Raw genomic sequence first — 21,153 nt, 5'->3', positions numbered from 1 at the left:
TCTTCAGAGGAAAGATGCCTGCCACAGCTGCTGGCGAAACGTCAGGAAAGAAAATACCAAGACCACGGTCACACAGCCCGGATAACCTACAAGAACCAACCAAGAAGGTGATTGCTGGTGTCACAAATTTCATCCAATCAGCTGTCAATATTGGTGGCCATACAATGACGTTAGCATCTACGAATTCTCAACAGCTTTGCAAACAGAAAAGGCAGCTCATAAGTTGATTGCGTGAATTCACAGGTGGCACAGCACCCACACTCCGGCCTCTCCAGGTTTTAAAGGACAAGTTCCATTTATCATGAATATCAACGATTCTTTCTGATTGGGCAATGTACTGAAACATAAAATTCTTGGTGGGTTGGGGTAATGCTCACATGGTCATTGCTTTCTTTTAAAAAATGTTCCTGTGCTGGATACCAAAGGAGTTCACAGAAGGACTTGTTCAGAGAGTTCACAGAGTGCGGGTGCTATCTGCATTCTGATTCCTATCCAGATCTCATAGATGTGAAATGAAGTTCACACATGGCACTTCCAGTGAGCAAGGTTCTTTAGTCTGCTGGTGGACCCTGTTCAACTCTTAGATTCTGTCTCAGATCCCAAGGAGAAGCAGGGCTGACCCAAGACATTTGGGTGCCTGGGAAGAAAATCCAAACTGTTCTGGCCTACTTTTCCTCGACTCTTATTAACTGGGGCGCAAACCAAACAGAGGTTCCCCTTTACAAACCCCACTGAAATGAAGATACTGAGGACTACTACCATAGTTCTTTCACAGTTCTCATCATTTTCAATTGGGCTTGGGCAGGAACACTTCCTATAGGCTGATCTGCCTCCCACTCTGCCACCGTGTAATACCATCTAAACTCAGCCACATTGTCATGCATCAGAACAGTTTCCTCAGTGGAGAAATGAATGTTAATACCTCAGCCAGATCACCTGGCCATTGCTACTACAATGAATTCATTATCAAAATGCACCAAGAATTTTTTTAAAAAAACATTTTCTCTACCTCTGTCATGTTTTCCCTTAACTACACATCTATAATTGGGAGGTTTTCCAAACACCAGCTCGAAATAATATTAAAAATACTGACCCGCTACAGACCACCACAAAACAAAAGCCATTTTCAAATAATTTATTAGGAATTTTAAACTGAAAATCTGGAAAAGGGGGTTACAGGTATGGAGAGAATAAACATTGATGTGTAATAAAACTGGCTTAATAAAAACCACAGCTTTATTTTCTTAAAAACACGCACACACACACACACAGCCACTCCCCAACCACAGCTCCGATTCTAGGCAGCAGCCAAGAGGGCTGGAATGCAAAATCCAGACCTCAGCAATACAGCCAAATACAGGTTGGGAAATGGGCACAGAAGCAGCTCAGCACAGGTACCGAGGAGGAGGAGGAGGCAGAGAGCCACCTGCAGCCTCCAAAGTTGAAGACGAGAGAATAAAAATAAAACCCAATCAATTGCTGCTGCTCTTTAATTTCACTTGTTTTAAAAAAAACAGACACACAAGACTCGTCTCAGTAACAAAAATTATTGCTTTGTGTTTCCAGTACTAATCAGCTAAGTACCCCCCCTTCTTCCCACCCTACCCCAAAAAGAGAACTCTCCCAATATTTTTCGAGCTGCTTAGGGTGCGGGGCCTGTTATACGTGAGATTCGTGGACAAGAGAGCAATTCTATGGGGAGAAGTGGAAAGAGGGAAAAGGATATTTATTTTCTAGAGAGCTGAAGCCATTCTGATGGAGTCATCCTTACTCAAGGGATGGGCATTCATGTGCCAGTTTTCATATACTTACAACTGAATGGGAAAGCTGAACTGTACCACAGCGGGAGCAGGGGTCCCACTCTTCATGATGCTTGCGTTCCCATATGCAAACCAAACGCTAGCATTTCAGGGAGAAGGCTAGCCAGCACACTTGTGCTGGTGTTCTGAATATATGAGCGTTTCCCCCATTTTTAAGCCAACAGTGCATTCAGTCATACACCATGCCCACCACTCTGGCAGCTCAAAATGGTACAGTCCACACCTGTTTTATGCTGCTTCGAATAAACTCTTCATTTTTCATCACTCAGTATAGTCAGCGGTCAAATGAATGCCGCTACTTTTTTGTAATGCTCCAAAAAACCCTCACCACCAAAACCAAAGGAAAAACGTATTTGGCCAGAAAAGAAATGGGGTGCTTACCATGGATTGTGAAGCCCCATCACAGTTTTCAACTCTCGCTGTTGCCAGCCTACGAAGGAAGGACAGTGGAGTCCCACCCAACTTTTGCTCTTGCTGGGACGGGCAAGTTTGAGGGAGGGGAGGAGGAAAAGGCATTCTTTAAAATGTAAGATGAAGCTACATTATTTCCCTGGGAGTAAGTGTCAGCTGCATCTTAATAAAAGGCTCAGTTGCTCCCCTTAAGCAAGGTCTTTGGTTCAAGTTTAAACAAATTTCAGACCCAAACTTGCCCCTGAAAACCGTTCTCCCTCAAGGCTGTTGCTGGAACTGGGAAATTTCATTAGCAAAATTTTCGCATTACACAGAGTCAGATCGATTTGCTACTGAGTGCACCCTCGAAAAGGAGCTGCAGCTCATGAAGGTCCCCTGAGGAGTATATTTCCAGGATACACAGCTTTGCCACATTCACATTTTGTACTGTTAGATGTACACTTAAAAGTTCTCAGGTGTACACCTAGACAATGTAATGTGTAAAATGGCCCTGTTAATTGAATTTATGGGTTAAGAGACTATAAGAAGTCCAAGAGCAGTCCTTAATTTACTTATGAGACATATCCTACTTTTAACATAGGGGTGCAGAGGTCTCTTGTCCTGATCAAGCCCACACCTGCTTAGTTTCAGCAATGCTGCAGCCTCCAGTGTTGCTCAAAACAGCATCTTAAATCTCACAGTGGAGAGTGATGCTCTGGTTCTTCATTAAGGCAGATTTGCCTCTGCGAAAAGCAGGTGCTGGTTTCAGAACCGGGTGTCCTTGATGGGCTTCCAGATCTCTCTTCGGGTTTAGTTTACGTTCAAAGGTCAGATGATATCCGAAAGCCCATTGAAGGCAACACCACCACCGAGGGAAGGCCCGCCATCAGCTAGCCACCCCGCCAGTTAAGTAGTACAATGCAAACTGCAGAATGTGGCATACACGGCGAAGATGCCTATAGAGCAAACAACAAATTACTTTGTGCACATGAGCATCCCCCACAAAGGCTGTAGGGGGACATTCCTGGATCCTGATCTCAGTCTTGGCAGTTTTTGGATAATGGGAGTAAAAGAACCCAAGACTCTATGAAACATAGGAGAGGGAATGTTTAGTGGGAAACAAAGATGGGGACTGCCATCTGCATGGAGAGGGCCTCTGAGCAGCATCTCTCGTTTGGCCAGTTAAATGATGGCTGCATAAGGACAGGGAGAAGCTGCAGCTCTTCTCTCACAGGATCCCTGAGAAGCATTCTGAATCTCCCTAGTTAGCAATACTAGCTTTGTCCAGTGTCTGAATGGTCACCCGATGCCCCGTGCCACAGCACTCCAAGCCTCCCTGTGGGCTACGACCCCCTTGCAGGAAGCAATAAATATTGGGAGAGTTAAAGTTCATCAACAGTGTTAACAGAGACCAGTGATGGCAGCCGAAGCCCTTTGCTGAAGCATACACTGGCGCTGCGACAGAAGCAATGCCTGCTGGAACCTGCTCAGCAAGACGGCCCACAGCTAGTTCAGCCACCTCTCTTCTCCACCCCTGCACACGCACACGCACACACACACACACCCCTCGTACCCACCCCACCACACTTCTGTCGCATCAGAGGTCTTAAAATCTTACATTAAAAGGTATAAAAAAGAAAGGAGGTTCATCATGGTCCAACTGGAGAGTATTGCTCACATTTACGGCATCAAAGCCAGAAGGGAAAAAAGAAAGAAGAAAGCAAACCCAAAATTGCTGTATGGAGACAAGGCCCAGGAACCCGTTGTCGTATTTACAGGTGATACAGGAAGGTCAAGAAAAAGCATAACAATAATAAACCCACAGAAGCCTAAAATCTAGAGAAAAAGAAAGAAAAAAAAAACCTTCTTTCAACCCATAGGGAATAGTGTTTTTTTCACTTAGCAAAATATACAGTTCGTGTTTGTTCCACAGCAATGCCCCCCCGAGCATTCACATCCTGCTAATTCTGCACATTTTAAAAACCTCACATTGACAGAAAAAAAGAGAAAAACTATTAATCGCATCAATGCCTCTCAAGCTTTCTCTTCCCTTCAAAACTGCTTTCAGTTTATATCAACGTCCTTTAAAAACGATTTTTTCTCATGATCGAGTCTGTCCCACCACATCCCCACTCACGATATATATATATAACAAAAAGATTTCCAAACCAAAATAAAAATATTCCTCAATAAAGCTACCTATGCACGATCACAGAAATCCAATTCATAAAATGGTTCTACTGGCTCCAAAAAAGAGCAAAACAGCAACAATAACAAAAAAAAATATTGAGAGGACTCTCATCTCACCTCCTCCCCCACCCACCCCGTCCCCTCCCCCAAAAGATAAAAAATAAAAACTAACAAACTAACAAAATAAATAAAAGAAGAATCTGTGGGTTGGAGGGTTGGAGGAGAAGTGTAAACGGTCTGCGGTTAGTAACAAAAGAAGAGAGGATCTCCTTGCATTCAAATCCAGTGCTTTCCGGGCAATGGGAGAGATCAGGGCAGGCTAGCGGAAGCCCAGCCAACAGCCGGCGGCGTGTGCAGTTTTATTTATTACAATGAAATCTTGGCTCATCCCTTGAGTTTTGCCAGATCCTCCAGATCACTGTCCTTGGTTTGTTCTCTGGGGAATCTGCAGGAGGTAAAGAAAGGGAACAAAAACAAGTATTTTAAGAGGTGGTATCAAAGACCATCCCTGACCTGGATGGCCCAGGCTAGCCTGATGTCGTCAGATCTCAGAAGCTAAGCAGGGTCAGCCCTTGTTAGTATTTGGATGGGAGACCACCAAGGAATACCAGGGTTGCTGTGCAGAGGAAGGCACTGGCAAACCACCTCTGTTAGTCTCTTGCCATGAAAACCCCAAAAAAGGGGTCGCCATAAGTTGGCTGTGACTTGACGGCACTTTACACACACAACATCAAAGATACACAGTGTATCGACAATGTTGTATCCTGCATTGGAACCTTGAAAATATTATTCCACACAGTTGGTTTCCTCAATTCTATGAGAGACTGGATTGAATTTGGATACTTGTATGTGCATATATAGAAGCCTTAACTGTAAGTAACATTAATTTTTTCCTTGTTGTTATTTGATAGATTTTTTTGATCATATTTTATATAAGTATTTTTTCATGTATAGAAATGGAACTGATGAAGAAACAGAAACGATCGTCTTCCTAGCAACTTCTACATGAAGAATACCTTCTTCCTAACTCTGAAACCAGACTTTTGTACCCTCTGGACTATGAGAGATCTTTGTACATAGTGTGTGGCAGTAGCCTTTCCAGCTCTAGATTGTGAAATTCCTAGAGATTTTTGGGGTGGAACCTGGGGAGGGTGGGATTTGGGGAGGGGGAGGAACCTCTGTGGGGTATAATACCATAGAATCCACCTTCCAAAGCAGCCATTTTCTCCAGGGGAACTGATCTCTGTAACCTGGAGAACAGCTGTAATTTCAGGAGATCTCCAGCCACCACCTGGAGACTGGCAACCCTATTTGGAAGCTACCAAATAAAGTGGGGTCATGTCTATGGTTATTTGAGGACGGTGCTTGGAGAGGGTGGAGTTTGTGGAAGGGAAGGAACTTGTTGGGGTTGTGATGCCAAGTGGCCATTTCCTCCAGGAGAAACAATCTCTGCAGTCTGGAGATCAATTGTGATTCAGGGAGAAATTTAGGCCCCACCTAAAGGTGCCAACCCTAACTGTGTTCTACCCAGGGGGAAATCTCCATATGGAAACAGCCCGGGTTAAAACCAGAAGCTTGAAATGGCAATTAATGAATGTACTATTTACGTATTAAAAAGATTTATATAACACCTCTTCACATAAACGTGCATAAGGCAGTTCACAATATAGTGAAACATTTTTTTTAAAAAAACACAATCACATTAACAATAATGAATAATGAATCAAAACAAAAAGCAACTATATAATTTGGCTAAACCACCAGCAGCAGTTTATGATTGGTTCTAGTTGTTGTTCTGTGTTCTAAGGGAATTGACTGTTTAACTTCTGTAACTGTTCTTAAGATCTGTGCTGGAGACCACTTGGAAACCTTTAATTAAAGTTTGTTCCTTAACAAGTGTGTTACACAATCTTTCAAGCACCAAGGTCCCAAGCTGCATAAGGCTTGATAGCAGGGGTCCCCGTTAACCATATTAAGCCTCCAGACACGTTTGGAGCTTTGAAAAAGGATAAATGGGGGAATACCATAAAATGGCTGCCACGGGCAGCCACAAAATGGCTGCCATGGTTATATTTGTCTTGGAAAGTCTATTGCTGTCTGCCATGCGATGAAGACTTTTTTTGTTTATTTCATTTGGCATTCACTCAATGATCCTGCCTTCCTCACCAATATTTTAACTTTTGTTTTTATCTTTTGTATTAATTTTAAGCTTTGGTTTTCACGTGTTTTACTCATGCATTTGTGTATTGGTTTTCATGGCTTTTGAGACAATATTTTAATTTGTATGTTTTAATTTGTTAGCCGCCGTGGTGGCCCTATGGGGACAGAAAGGCAGGTCAAAAATCTTGTTAAAAAACGTACAAAGAAATAAATAAAGTCATGCTGGATCTGACCAAAGGGTTAGCTAATACAGCATCATGTTTCCAGTGGCCAAATGCTTCTTGGAAGCAGGGCATAAAGTCAACAATCTTCTCATGCTGCATTCAGGTCCAGTTGAAGTTTCTGAACTATCTTCAAGGGCAGTGCTACATACAATACATTACAGAAGTCAAGCTGAAATGTTCCCATTCCCTTCCCCCATCTTACCTCCTTCTTTCTTGGTTCACAACTTCAGTGGTAACCATTAGTGAAAGCTGTTGCAATCAAAGGCCCCTAAAAAAAGAACACAGCACTCACTGGATATATCTATGCTGCTTTGAACACTTGAAATGTGCTACATAAATGCAGGGCTACCAACAATGCTTAAAACCATAGGCAAACCCATTATTCCCTACATTTTTAAAGTAGCTTGGTGAATATTTTTGAACATAAGAGCTATTCATCCGGCTTGCTAAGGAGGGCAGACTACAAATATGAAAAATAAATGAATCAGTTCAATTAACATAAGAGCCACTGATCCATCAATTCTGGTTGATAGCAGATGGTCCATCCTAAACTCGTTGAAAGTCAATTCTGACAAAACATCGGTGGCCAACTTGTGCAAAAAAGCCTGCTGACACAGATGCATGAAAAATGTAGTTATCACAGACAAGCACACCACAAAATTATGCTGTGATTCTCCCATTCATGGAAGAGAGGGGAGCAACACCATGCAAATCACGTGGCGCTGTTCATGCAAGCAGACCAAGGGCTGTTGTCAGAGATGGCTCTTGTATCTTGTAAGTTGGAGAGGCCAGGGATAGAACCTGTGACTTTGTGAATCCAAACCCTGTGCTTTACCCACTGAGTGACAGGTCCCTCCCCTTGATTACTTACCCCTAGGCTGTGGCCAAAGCCGGTACTTGGGGCAGGACTTGCTGCACTGATGTAACTGCTGACTCCTGACTCCTGATTGGCTGCTCCGTAAAGTTCTGCCATTGGCCCAGGACTGGTAGTGCCCAAGAAGCCACCGGTGCGGCTCGGGGTGGAGCCTGCAGGAGGAAGCAAAACTAAGCCGGTGAAGATGACAAAATGGTAGCCCTGCCCCCCCACCCACCCCCAACAACCCAGCACCAAGTTTTCCAAACGCCGGCAAGGCATCCCACTAGACAGCTAGACAACAGTTACCTGTCCCTCGCACCACAGCTGCTGCAGCTGCTGCTGCCGCCATTGGTCCGTACGCAGTGAGAGGAATGGCTGAGGAGAAAAAAAGAGAGGGACAGATGTCAGAGGGAACCCTGGCTCCCTAGCAGATAAGGATGTTTTGAACCCTCTTTTTCAGAGGTGGGAGGTACAAGCCAGCCAAGTATCCAAAGCACAGCTACTTCCCTCCTTTTCTCCTATCAAGATTTGAGCCTGCAGTGGTTCTTGAATTCCTGACCAGAGCGGGTAGGTATCCTGTTGGTCTGGCTTGCACATCCCACAGTAACGCACCCTGTCCCTCGGATGGAACATTCTGGATTGCAAAGGCCAAGAAAGCCACAAAAGAGGACTCCCAGATGACTCTTTGAGCAGCTCAAACTCTTAACTGTGAATGAGAAATGACTGTCTTCTACCTTCACTCCAATGGCTGGAACATGAGGCCCCCAAAATCTTCACGAGCCGTCTTTGAGTCAACTGCCCTACTTTGTATCCAGTGCTGCTCGAAGTGGCTCATATTACTTTGTTCATGAAGGCAAAGAATGCAAAGAGCCACATTTGCTGTAAAATCTCCATTGACCTTGAAGCTTAGAACAGGGATCTAAGCTGGCAGCTCCTCTAAGAAAGAGGCACATCCCCCACCAAAAATAAGAAAGGAAGAAAAAGAAATGGCCAGCTAGCAAGCACCATTCCCATGTTGCTACTCCTTCCACACCTCCCCACCTGCACCCTGTCCTGGGAAATGACAGAGCACAGACTCTGCCACCCCCCTTCATCCTTCTCTGGAGAAAGCCTATTCAACTACCAAGAAACAGGATTTTCCTAAGCTGTCTGCTCACACAGGAAGCAGCCTTTCAAGGCCTCAGTCAAAAGTCTCCCAGAGAATACTTAACTTGAGATACCAAGGGTTGAAGAGGGTTCTCCCAGCATCCAAAGTACATGCTCTGCCATGGAACTGTGGCCTAACATTCGTGCCAGCGAACCGCTGCCTGCACAACCACCTTCGTGCACAACAGGATTTTAAATCTATTTTATTGTGAATGTGCAGATGGGGCCATGGCACCCGCCCCGTAGAGATCCCCTGATGTTGGAAGCCACAGCAGGGGAACAAAACCCCACACACACTTCCCTTGCAATAAGCACCATGCAGTACAAGTCCCAGAAGAAAGGTGAAAGCATCAAGAGTGAGTGGTTGTTACAGCGGATGGCATGATGCATCAGGAAGAGATCAGTCTATTTGCTCAAAAAAAGAGGGGGAGGAGAGAGAGAGAGCGCTAGGCACAATACACCAGGACATCTGCAAAGATTGGGAAAACAGCAGCAGCAGCAGCAGCAGCAGGAAGGTACCTCCAGAATAGGGACTACACTGGACTGGAGAGAGAGAGAAAAGGGCACGTAGATGGGAAGGGGAGGGCAGAAAAAAGCTGAAGCCCTAAGCAGCTCCTGGTCGCCTTTCCTTGGCCTCTGCTCCGTCATATCTGGGGGTGTGCTGCTCAGCCACTTGGCCTTAGGCCTATGGGATCCTACAAGGTTCGGTCTTGTCACCTATGCTTTTTAAGGTCTACATGAAACCACTAGGTGAGGTCATCTGGAGATTTGGGCTGGTTTGTCACCAGTCCATGGATGACACTCCGCTCTGTCTCACACTTCCAGCTGAACCCAAGGAAGCTGTAGACACCCTGAATCAGTGCCTAAAGGCAGTTTTGGAGTGGATGCAGGCCAGTAAACTGAAGCTTCAGCTCAACAATACAGAAGTTCTACTTGTGAGCAGAAGGTCTGACCCGGGATTTTAGGTGCCACCCATTCTGGATGGAGTTGCACTCCCCTTGAAGGAACAGATCCGTAGTGTGGGGGTGCTCTTGGACTCAGTCCTACTGCACGATAAGCAGGTGGCAGCTGTGGCGAAGACTACTTTTTACCAGCTTTGTCTGGTTAGCCAGCTACGGCCTCCCCTGGGCAGAAAAGATCTGGCCACTCTGGCGCATGCCCTAGTTACATCTAGATTAGATTACTGCAATGTGCTCTATGTGGAGCTGCCCTTGAAGTGTTCAGAAACTTCAATTCGTACAAAATGCTGCAGCCAGGAGGCTGACTGGAGCGGGTAGTAGGGTTTGTATCACTCCAATCTTGGCCCTTCTACACTGACTCTCAATTTACTTCTGAGCATAATTCAAGGTACTGGTGTTGACCTTCAAAGCATACATGGTTGGGACCGACATACTTGAAGGATTGCCCACTCCCTTAGGAAAACCACCTGACCACTGCAGTCATCTTCAGAGGCTTTGCTTTGGGTGTCCCTGCCTTCTGAGATTAGGTAGGTGGCTACTTGGGAGTGGGCCTTCTTGGTTGTGGCACCAACATTCTGGAACTTTCTCCCCAGAGAGATTTGTCTGTCCTGTTTTGTTTCATTTGGCATACCCTCTTTCCTGACCAATGTTTTAATTGTTGTTTTTAGGTCTTTGTGAGTAGTTTAGCTGTGTTTTTAATTGTTTTAATTATGTGTGCTTTTCTGTGTGGGGGGTTGATTTTAAAATGAGATTTTATCATGTATATTTTACTGTGTTAGCTGCTTTGGTGGCCCTTTTGAGGGCAGAAAGGCCAGATATAAATTTTGTAAATAAATAATATATATATCCTTGCTACTTTTGATGGGCCCAGGAAGGAGCACCAAAACATCTAGAGTTCCTTGGCTAATCCATCTCTGGAGAAAGAGAAGGAGAGTGCCACACTGTTCCCAGCACTTAAATACTATTGTACTTATAAGTATCCCAAGGAGCTCAGAGGAAAGTAGAATCCAGGACATACTGTTAAAAAAAATGTAAATGCACTGTGTTGAAGCTACTGAGTACTTTAAAGTCTTCAAAATACTTCATGTATATTATTGGTTGTCATTCTTACAACCTGTAAGGGAGGTTGGTATTCTTGTCCCCCATACTGTAGATGAGGAGAGGGCAGAGCAAGAATCGCTTTACCGAGGCCCCCTAATGAGATGTGGACCTGGAGTTTCCTGGATACCAGCTCAGTTTCTTGACCATTTAAGAAGAAGAGAGAAGAAGAGTTGGTTTTTTATATGCCAACTTTCTCTACCACTTAAGAATAAAATCGGCTTACAATCACCTGCCCTCCCCACAACAGACATCCTGTGAGGTAGGTGGGGCCGAGAGAGAGTGACTAGCCCAAGGTCACCCAGCTGGCTTCATGTGTAGGAGTCGGGAAATAAATCTAGTTCACCAGATTAGCGTCCGCCACTCATGTGGTGGAGTGGGGAATCAAACCTGGTTCTCCAGATCAGAGTCAGCCGCTACAAACCACCGCTCCTAACCACTACACCATGCTGGCTTTAATTTTCACCAACTCTCATAGAAGGGAGCTATTTTCGAGGAAGGTTAGAGGAAAGAGGAGGAGAGGACAGGAGGCTTGATAGTGGCCTATAAAATCACGAACAGAGAAATTTGTCCTCTTTCATATTATACGAGAATGCAGGGTTACCTAGTGAAATGGATTAACCATTGGTGCAAGACAGACAAAAAGAAATCACAAAGCCTGTAGATTAGATGGCCTTAACAGAGTAATAAGACAGACCCACACAGATGAGGTCCATTAGTGGCTATTAAATGTGATAGCTAAAATTATGGATGGAGCCAATATATGTGTTTAATAATACCAGCAAGAAGAAGTGATCCCTATCCCATCTTGTGAGCTTTACCAAAGGCTTCTGGTTGGGTGCTGCCAGAAAGCGTGCGTTGGACGAGATGGACCTTGACTTGATCCAGGACAGGGAGTTCTTAAGATAACCCAAACTCTTCCAACATAGCTTTAAAAGTATAACCTGCAGGATGTTGCCTTCACAGCAATTCAGATCATTGGTCCTCTTACTGGAAGCAGCTCTTCAAGGTTTCTTAGGCCAGATGCCACTACCTGTGATTTTTCAGCTGGAGATGCAGATGAGTGAACCTGGGACCTTTCACCCACAACCTGTGTGCTCTGCTAATGAACTGTAGCCAGACAGATGTGCAAGGAAACAACCCCTCAATTGTTTTAACAGAAGGGAGTGAGAGGGTTCCATGCTTTGTGTGTCCACTTTAAGTAGGAATGAGAAAGCAAGACACATTTTTTCCTAAAGAAGGAGCCATTGCAGGGAAGGTTTCAGGACAAACATATCTCAATTCAAACAAGCAAATATCCCTCAGCATTGGATATGATTATTTTTCTATCTAATGTGCATTTCCACTCCCCTTTCCTTCCCACCTATCCCCACCCGATTTTGATACAGGCAGGCAAGGAAATCAGGACCATTTGCAGACATCTCCCTGTTGTCCCTGCAGTGGCAGAGCAGTGACAGTGCTGGAACAGCCCAAAGCCCCCTCCCCTTGCTCCCCTTCCACTTTTTGCAAGGTTTAGGAAATCAGCGGGACTGACCTGTGAGCTCAGGGAGGACGGGGGCACTCGGGAGAGGGGTCCGCTCTACACGGAATTCTAAAAACGAAAGGCAAGACAACTTAGGATGCTTGGTCAATTCCCCCTGGAGAGGGGATCCAGCGAAGCGACAGAGATGCAACAGCAAACAAAAACATTGTGGATTGAGTAGGACACAGGGATCCTTTGAGTTGCCACCTGTTCTGAAAGCCAGCAGGTGCAATACAGGTGAGCTGAGAAAATCCAGCAATCTCAAATGCAACATTTGACACAACCATTAAGCATCACCTACACTTCAGTTTCCCCATCTGTAAACGGGGGAACGACAATATGACCTACATCCATCACAGGCTCATTGTGAATGCAATGAAAGCTGAAAAGCAATTGGCAAACTAAAACACTTCTAAAAGTGATCATTAGGAAGGAGTGATCATCATGCTCCAGGCCTAAAGTTAAGGTGGGAAAGGAAAGAGAGCTGAACGCTACATCTATTCATCCATGAATTTCTTTGCAGGGAAACACACAACGTGTGGTGAAAAGCTGTGCAGTGGCCCTAGACTTTAAGGTGGGAGACCCAGATTCAAATATTTGCTCAGCCAATAAGGATCACTGGGCCACTCACTGTCTCTCACTCCAACCTAGCTTGCAGAGTTTTTGTAAGAACACAGTGGAGACGAGAGTGCTATGTGTTATACCCTGAGATCCTTGGAGGAAGGGAAGGGTAGATAAGGCAGAAAGAAGCAGGAAATATTCTGCCATGGAAAACCATTAGATGGCTTTCAAACTGTGTTCTGGAGAGCTTCCCTGGCCTCCAAGGGGTATGTACTATGGCAATGGTTAGGCCAGCACCCAGAGGGAACTGAACATGCTCAGGACTTGATGATCAAGAGTTTCAGAGAACAAGTTAAGGGGTACAAGTTGCTATGCCTTAGCTTAGCTCACCCTCTGTTATTGTGCCCCTTTTATAAAGTGCTCAGATCAAGGACCAAATTCTGGTCATTACCAATAAAATCTGAATTTCGCATTGCTGGGAAAGACCAGTCTACTCCCTACAAGGTTGGCTGCTTAAAACCAGAGCAGCCTGTATGAAAGTGGTGGCTGTCTTATGTCAAAATGATAACTCTGAAGAAAGGTGATGCTGCTGTAAAGGCAACTCTTAGCATTTGTTTCTCCATGCTGTTATGAGGCTGTTCTACTGGATACTGACCTTTTGCAAAAGCAATTCAGTTTGTCGCAGGGATGAGAACTTGGACAGTCACAACTCCCAGTCAATGCAATGGGGCTTGTGTAGGGGAAGTTGCCCCCCAAGGAGAACAGTTTGCTCCCCACTTTGCTACAAAATCCCCAGATTAGACTACCTTCTCCTTATACACAGCACTATAATGCTACTAGGGGCCTAGTCTGTTTGTTTGTTTATTTGTTTGCTGAGTGCTTCAGAGCCCTTACTTCATTCATATGGTCTGGACTCCTCCAGGTTTTCATTCATGAGCCTTGGTAACACCTGGGTGGTTGTTATTAATGCAAGATTAAAGAGTTTGCTTTGCATTCAGAAAGGTGGCAACTCTGCTTTGAGATGGGAGCGGAGGAGAAAAGGGAGCAAGGGAGGAATACAGTTGAGAAAGAGAGTCAGACTGACTTGCAAGGGAGCCCTTCCCAGGAATAGCCAGCCTCAGGGGACGATCTAGCCAAGAGGGAGCTGCATCAGCTTTTCTGGCCTCTGCATGGCTTCTTCCCTGCCTAAGCCTTCGATTCTTTAGTCATCTCCCCCATCCCCTCCCTCCCAGGATGTGGAACAACTGGCAAAAAGCTCCAGGGATGCATCATGAGAGATGTCAGGAACCCGCCCTTAGCACAAAAGCAAAACTACAGAAAATAACTGAGAGAAAGGAGGACTTACCAGGAAACTGATAAGTGTAGCCAGGCGCGAGGCCCGTGTAACTCCGGCTGGCATAGGTGGCAGCCTGGAAGCCAGGGTAGCCTATTGTTAGAAAAAAAAAGTTAGTGTCTTCCTACAAAACATAACTCAGTTTTTCTTAACATCCCTTCAGTCCCTTGTTTGGATGCAACCAGAACAACAGGAGATTGGGGGCCCTCTTGTCCATTGTGGCAGCACTTGGGATTGGAAGGGGGAGAGCAAGGGAAGACGTTCCCACCGAACGAAGCAGAGAGGCTTCCTTCCAGGGCAGATGGCAGGGCTCCCAGGCAGTGTTCAGCCTTTGCGCCTCTCGTGTTAGAAACCCCTTAGCTTATCAGCAGCATCCTGCACTATTCACTCTCCCAGAATCTTCTTATTCTATATAGGTGGCAGCTCCAGATGTAAAGAGCTCTCTCCGCAAAGAAGAGTCTTAGCCCAGTTTTGAACTTGGATCTGCAATCTTTGTGTTTTCACACTGTGCGCCACGGGAGAATGGGAAGCAATCACTCAAAGAGGAGGCTGCCCAACGTATCTCAGCATGACTCGCTGCTCTGGCCTTGCCTCCCTCCAATCAGCCTCTGCTGTGCAGAAGAGAGGGGAGGCATATAATTTCACTAGATCTCTGTACCAGATGTGACTGACTGGTTCGAACACTCCCAACATAGGGCTGCAGGCTTGCCCAAGCTACTTGATGATTCTGAACTCTGGGCTTGTGTCCTGAGGCTCACCCATACTAGCACATCTCCTACTGAGCAGCTGATGTGTTAGTCTTTATATACCCTAACAGTATACCTTTTGGGGAGGAACAGCAAAGGCTACCATGGTTTTTAATTCAAACAAGAAGCATCCCTCAGCTGTTTGGGAAGCCAGATGTTTTGCCCAAGCAGAAGAATATCTGCAGTTCTCCATTCTGCCAGATGATGGTGGTGTAGGATAAGGATTACAAATGGATTTTTTTCCTCCCAGTGGACATCAGAGATCAGAACTTACACAGCACAGCACAAACCTTGCCAGGAAGCAAGCAACCCAGGTTAATTGGAGCAGGGAAGAAAGGCGGAGAGGGGTGGCTGAGAGCTCTTTTGTCATGCTTACCCAACATGCCAATCCCAAGCATAAAGGCATCCATCCCATAAGGCATCACTCGGGACCGCCCCCTTGCAGAGCCAGTGGGGGACATCACTTCCTTTGGCTGAGCTTTTTTACATTCCACCTGACAAGGAAAATATACAATGGAGTCAGACTTCATTTAGATTTGCAGGACAACATCTCAGGAGGCAGACTCCAAGCATCCCAGGAGGCTTACAGAGTTAAAAACTCTAAAACTTCAAGAGACTTTGCTCCCCTCCCTCCTCTTAATGCATCTTTTTTTTTTTTGCCGTCAAGTCACAGCTGACTTATGGTAACCCCCATAGGGTTTTCAAGGCAAGAGACATTCAGAGGTGGTTTGCCATTGCCTGCCTCCGCATCACAACCGTGGTATTCCTTGGAGGTCTCCCATCCAAATACTAGCCTGGGTTGAGGGTGAGTGTGTGTGATTGGCCCAAGGTCACCCAGCAAGCTTCCAACAGAGTGAGTGGCCACCTGAACTTGGGTTTCCCAAGGCCTAGTCTGACACCTTAACCACTACACCACACTGGCTCTCTTCATACATCACGCTCCCAATATTTACCCAATTTTCTTCTAAAGGAAAAGAGATTAGCATGGGAGTGCCTCTTGTTTTCACCTTGATTGGGATGTTAAATGTATTAGGCTGTTTCCACATGGGTTATTTGTCCCAGGTCCTGCTTCCCCACAGCATCAGTGCACCTCCTGGGGTTTCCCTGACCTGGCCCAAGCCTCCTTTGCTGCCAAATGTTGGGAAAGATCTCAGGAAAGCTTGGAAATTTCATTTCCAACACCCATTTCATGGGTGGAAATGTTCAGATGTTCCCAGTCCCACTCATAGGGCAGCCACTTTCTCTGCCCCTGTCCCCACAGCAGCCGTTGTGTCCCCTGCCACACCGGAGCTTTGTCATTTTTTTAAAAGCCAGCAACTGAATTCCCAGTGTTCATTTTTTTAAAAAGTCTCTAGTCCCTTTTGTTGTGGAGATATCAGGGGAACAGCATAGCTCCACAATGAAAGTGATAGAGCCTAACTCCTTTTTTAAATGAAAGCAGGGAATTCAGAAAAATTAATACCCGTATCATTATAACGGTACAACAATATTCAACTGCTGATTTTTAAGAACCCCCAAAAAAGCCCTGGTGGCACTGCGGATGGAGGATGGATGACAGTGGCTGCCAGGGGGCTGGAGCAGGGAAATTATGGGGAAGCCTGCCATGTGGAAGCCCCAGTGCTGCTGTTCTGTATGGGCAGCCACAGCAGGGAAACTACACAAGCCTGTCCCCTCCTGTGGAAAACACCTCAGTCTTCCAAAATCACAACCTTTACTTCAAAGCTGGCCCAATATATTTTGGTACCTGTGGAAGAAAAAACCCAATGACAGTGAGATCACAGACAGTCTACTAAGGAAGGTTTCTATGCTCTTATACAACTCCTTGCCCGTTTCCACAGGGCTAGCACAGGAGAACCTCTGGGTGGACTAAGCCACAATGTGGCTCAGATCTGTTTCCAATGCTGCCACCTTATTGGCACCCAAAATACATGGCATGGTAGGGCTGGCTCTGAAAAACAGAGGCTGCTATTCTGGCTAACACAGCACATCATCATAAAAGACCAATACTCCACAGATTTACAATTTATTGTTTTACTCCACCTTCTTCCAGGGGCTTAAGACAGTTGCAGCTGACAAGAGAGTGATCGGCCCACAAGTTTTATTGAGGCAGGGAGATTTACTGTAAGTCACACAACCTTTAGAGGCGGCGGGGGGGGGGGAGGTGGCAATCCTACCTGGGCAATCCGGCCTAATCTGCAGTTACACAGGCTCAAAGTGGATCCAAATATTTTGGCAACCTATTTTACCTTTCTGGTCCTCCTTCTAATCTGCTCCCCTTCTCTCTACAGACTCAAACTGCAGGCAACCCCGATCTATTTACCTGTGAGGATTCCTGAAATTGTAGCTTCACTATATTTATTTGCGTAATTTATACTCTGCCTTTCCCTCACAATGGGGACCCAAAGCAACTTCCATCATTCTCCTCTCCTCTGTTTTACCCTCACAACAACCCTGTGATGTAGGTTAGGCTGAGGCCCCAGGCCATCCAGCAAGCTTCCATGGCAGAGTGGGGATTTGTACCTGGGTTTCCCAGATCCTAGTTCGACACTTTAACCACTACACCATGCTGGCTCCATTGTAGTCCTGAACTAACTGATTTGTCTGTTTTGAAAAGGGAAGCACATTGCCAACTAACCCGGAGAAATCTCTCTGGCAACTTCAGGGCCTATGGACACAGCTGGAGTGGTCCTGCAGTTGCTAAGCAACCATAACCCACCCATAAAATTGCCCAGCAGCTCAGCTGGACTGCATGGTGCCCTTTGAAGGCCCTGGGGACCCAAACGGTTGGTTGTACTGTCCAAAGGGAGGGCAAGGCTGGCACCCCACTGCTTCACGTTCTAGCTGTTTCTGTTACCATTTTGTTGTTGATCTCGTGGAAGTGGATCTCGCAGACTTTCTCCACAATATCTTCACTTTCGAATGTGACGAAACCAAACCCTGAAGAAGAAAACAGACCCAGCCTTGGTTAACTCTGACTTCACGGAGACCTCAAGCAAAACCACACAGAACAGGAGCCCAGACTGGAATCCCACCACACTCAAGTCCTGCAATTAGACCCAATGACATTGACCTATATCTTGATCAGGTTACACCTCTGACTGGACTGGACCGCCTCAGACCGCAGAGGGCTGCTCACATTATTGAATCCTCACCATGCAATAGACTTCCCCACACACAGAAAACCAGCACGTCGTGGACAGGGGCTCCTGCCAACTTCCTCTGCAACCTGGCATGCTAGTTTTCTGTGGCCAGTACAAGGCCTCTCGCAAGAAATGTACAAAGCCCTGATTCCGCTTGCAACAGTCCTCAGCCTGGTATCTCTTCCTTGCTCTGACACCTCCCACCACCTTTTGAAGGCCTGCTGATGACAAAGAGGCATGAACAGCTCATAACAGCTGAGGGGGCTCAGCCAATTGGACAAGCCACACAATTCAGAGACGGCTTCAGCCCAGTGGGGTTCTGCAGAGGATCACAGCTGCTCCCTCGCATCTGAATGGAGCCAGTGGGCTGTCGCTATGGCAAAACTAACAAAGTTGCTCTTTTAATCTTGGCTGCAGGTATCGCCAGCACCTAAGCGCTCTTTAAGCCTCGATGAATGGCAGCCATTTAGTTCTGAGCTGCGAGCAAGGAAACAGGATTTGGAGGGACGGCTGAATGGAGGAAGCAGTGTTGAGGGAAATAAGGGGTCAAGGAGAAAAAGGGCCAGGGAGTCTAGGGGCAGGAGAGGCTCCGTGCTGTAAAAGAGAGAGGAAAACAGGTGATGTGGTAACGGAGCTGTGGAGTCTGTGGGAAAGACTGTCAGTCAGAGAGCAGGAGTGAAACTTCATCAAGAGATCTAAAACAGTCAGCAAAATCTAGCAGTAATATTAACCAGTGCAGGCCCCCATTTTGAACATGCAAAAGAGAGATGGGATACAGCACACCCTCCTCACATGCCTGTACCACTTCGGAATAGAAAACAACTGATACATCGTGCATGTGATCCTCTTGCATGGCGAGCAGGAGAAGGCAGATCTTGTACCCAACTCTGCTTTCTCATGCTCAACCAAGCAACACAAAGAAAAAACAGATATCTTCCAGCCATAGATTGGGAGGGGGAAGGGAGAGGGAGAAAGACTGACTCCATATGGGAAGATTAAACTTCAGGCTTCTAGACCAACCTTCTGCATGGCATTTTAGCTTTCAGCATGAAGGGTATGACTGTTACCAGACTGATGCGGGGGGGGGGGGGGGAGTTCTCATAAGCATGGAGATAAATGTGATCACCTACTAACATGTACACATTAAATGGCTGCAAAGGTTAACTAAAAAGCTGGCAACCCTTTAAGGCAGGAGGATTTTGCAGAAGGGGTGTGCTTACATAGCAAATTAACCCCACATGCAGATGAGAGGACGGTACCGTGTTAAAAAATAGAAGCAGTGTCATGGATGAAGGCAAGGATTTGCAAGCCGATCAAACACTGGGAGGCCGTCAGGGCCCCTTGGGTAGTATCAATAGCCCTTCGAGCCAGTTAATGCCTTTAACGCAGCATGCCTTCTCTTGCCCTCCCCCCTTTCTCTCTTCTCACTCACACACAGGGGAGTGGTCTCAGCAGCTTGCAGGGCCAGGCAGGCTCCCCCTCTGTAATCAAACCATCAAAAAGGGACTCTGGGAAAAGGTGACCTGGGAGCAGCAGCCGGCCCCCATGCTGTCGAAGGAGGAGAGACAGTCTCAGCTCTCCTGTCAGCTTCCTGTGGGCTCAAATTACCCAGGACAAGGTAAGATATACACAGACTGCTGGAGCCACGTAGGTGATGGGAGGGGAAGGAAAACGGGGCCGTCTCCTCCTTCGGCAAGTGTAGCTCACAGGATACGGGGTGGACAAAAGCCCTCTGTGCTGAGCAGGGACTGAGGTAAAAGGACACGTTGATGAAGGAAGGAGGTCTGAGGCACAGAGATAAAGAGAAGCTGTGGACTGGGCATGTCGCACGGGGGGCTGGGAGCCGGGGAATGCCACAGACACACAGACAGAGCAGTCTTCCGTGCCAAAAATACAGGTCTCACCTCGGTGCCGGTTAGTCGTCTTGTCAAACATGAGCATAGCATCATCCACCTGCAGAAGACAAAGATGGGGGAGGAGAACTAAGGTTAGGGGACAACTGCTTTAGCTTAGCCAAAATCGGGCAATTAGACACAGAGAGGCAGCTGCATCAAGTGCCAAACTTCAGCTATTTTAATTAATTATATTTTTACTGGGCGGGGGGTAGTTAGATATTTTTTTTCCAGAAGCACCGAAACATCTTGAGCTGGTCCTGGAACAGCCTGCTTGCCAAGCCACCTACCAAAGACTTCAGTATCTAGCTGCCCACCTCTCTCCCTCGGTCACCAGGAGCACCTGATTCCTGAGCTAGCAGGGCTGCCCCAAGTTTCATTCCAGCACACAACAAAAAGGCAAATACAGACACATGTCTATTGTTAGGGCTGCCGTCGGGCAAATTCCCCAAGCCTGAGACTCTGAATATGTACAGCCAAGCATTTGCCAAGTGGTAACTGACTACTGTGTGAACATAATATGTATTTAGTAAGCAGGTCATCTGTAAAACACCGCCATGCAACAAGGAGAATTTTACCACATTTCTGGAACTGAGCAAAAATCCAGGGAAGCAGGGAGTGCAAAACAGCCTCCCCCCCAAAAAAAAATGACCAACTTTTCCAACTAATAACAAGACATTGTAATAAACATGCTGTAAAGACTTGAAGGCACTTTACACACACAAAGAGTTAGCTGCTATAGGACTGAGCTACACCCCATCCCCACACACAAATTATAATGAAACCCTAACCGGGGAGAGGGGGGGAGACCAACAACCCGATTCAAAACTTATTAGTTTACTAGGTATACTTAGACAAGTCAATACTGTCTTTGCTCCTGACTCCACCTCACCAGTGTGGGTGTTATAAGCACCGCCTTCCACACAATCAGAGTTAATTGTGGTAGCCAATCTTCTTCAGGTGACACCTGGAGGTCCCCAGCTATTACAACTGATCTCCAGACAACCAAAACCAGTTCCCCTGGAGAAAATGTCTGCTTTGGAGGGTGGACTCTATGGCATTATACACTGCTGAGGTCCCTCCCCTCCCCAAAGCCCACCCTCCCCAAGCTCCACT

General features: G+C 46.3%; 1 protein-coding gene across 2 annotated transcripts in view; it reads right to left on the bottom strand.

The window, feature by feature from the left end:
* Window positions 1-6,988: 6,988 nt before the first annotated feature.
* Window positions 6,989-21,153, bottom strand: part of MSI1 (musashi RNA binding protein 1) — a 45,838-nt gene continuing 31,673 nt past the window's right edge. The window contains exons 7-14 of one of the 2 annotated variants that reach the window (XM_056859834.1): window positions 20,050-20,098; window positions 17,860-17,942; window positions 15,382-15,499; window positions 14,272-14,352; window positions 12,378-12,434; window positions 7,947-8,015; window positions 7,656-7,828; window positions 6,989-7,052 (exon numbers count right to left, since the gene is read on the bottom strand). In XM_056859834.1, the coding sequence (XP_056715812.1) occupies window positions 7,011-7,052; window positions 7,656-7,828; window positions 7,947-8,015; window positions 12,378-12,434; window positions 14,272-14,352; window positions 15,382-15,499; window positions 17,860-17,942; window positions 20,050-20,098 (672 nt within the window). In that variant the 3' untranslated portion in view covers window positions 6,989-7,010. The remainder of the gene's footprint in view (window positions 7,053-7,655; window positions 7,829-7,946; window positions 8,016-12,377; window positions 12,435-14,271; window positions 14,353-15,381; window positions 15,500-17,859; window positions 17,943-20,049; window positions 20,099-21,153) is intronic. The other variant, XM_056859835.1, reaches the window with a different exon arrangement.

The sequence above is a fragment of the Euleptes europaea genome, chromosome 13, assembly GCF_029931775.1.
Source record: "Euleptes europaea isolate rEulEur1 chromosome 13, rEulEur1.hap1, whole genome shotgun sequence".
Taxonomy (NCBI): Eukaryota; Metazoa; Chordata; class Lepidosauria; order Squamata; family Sphaerodactylidae; genus Euleptes; species Euleptes europaea.
Note: the sequence above shows the minus strand (reverse complement) of the source record. Positions and strands in the feature narration are given on the sequence as shown.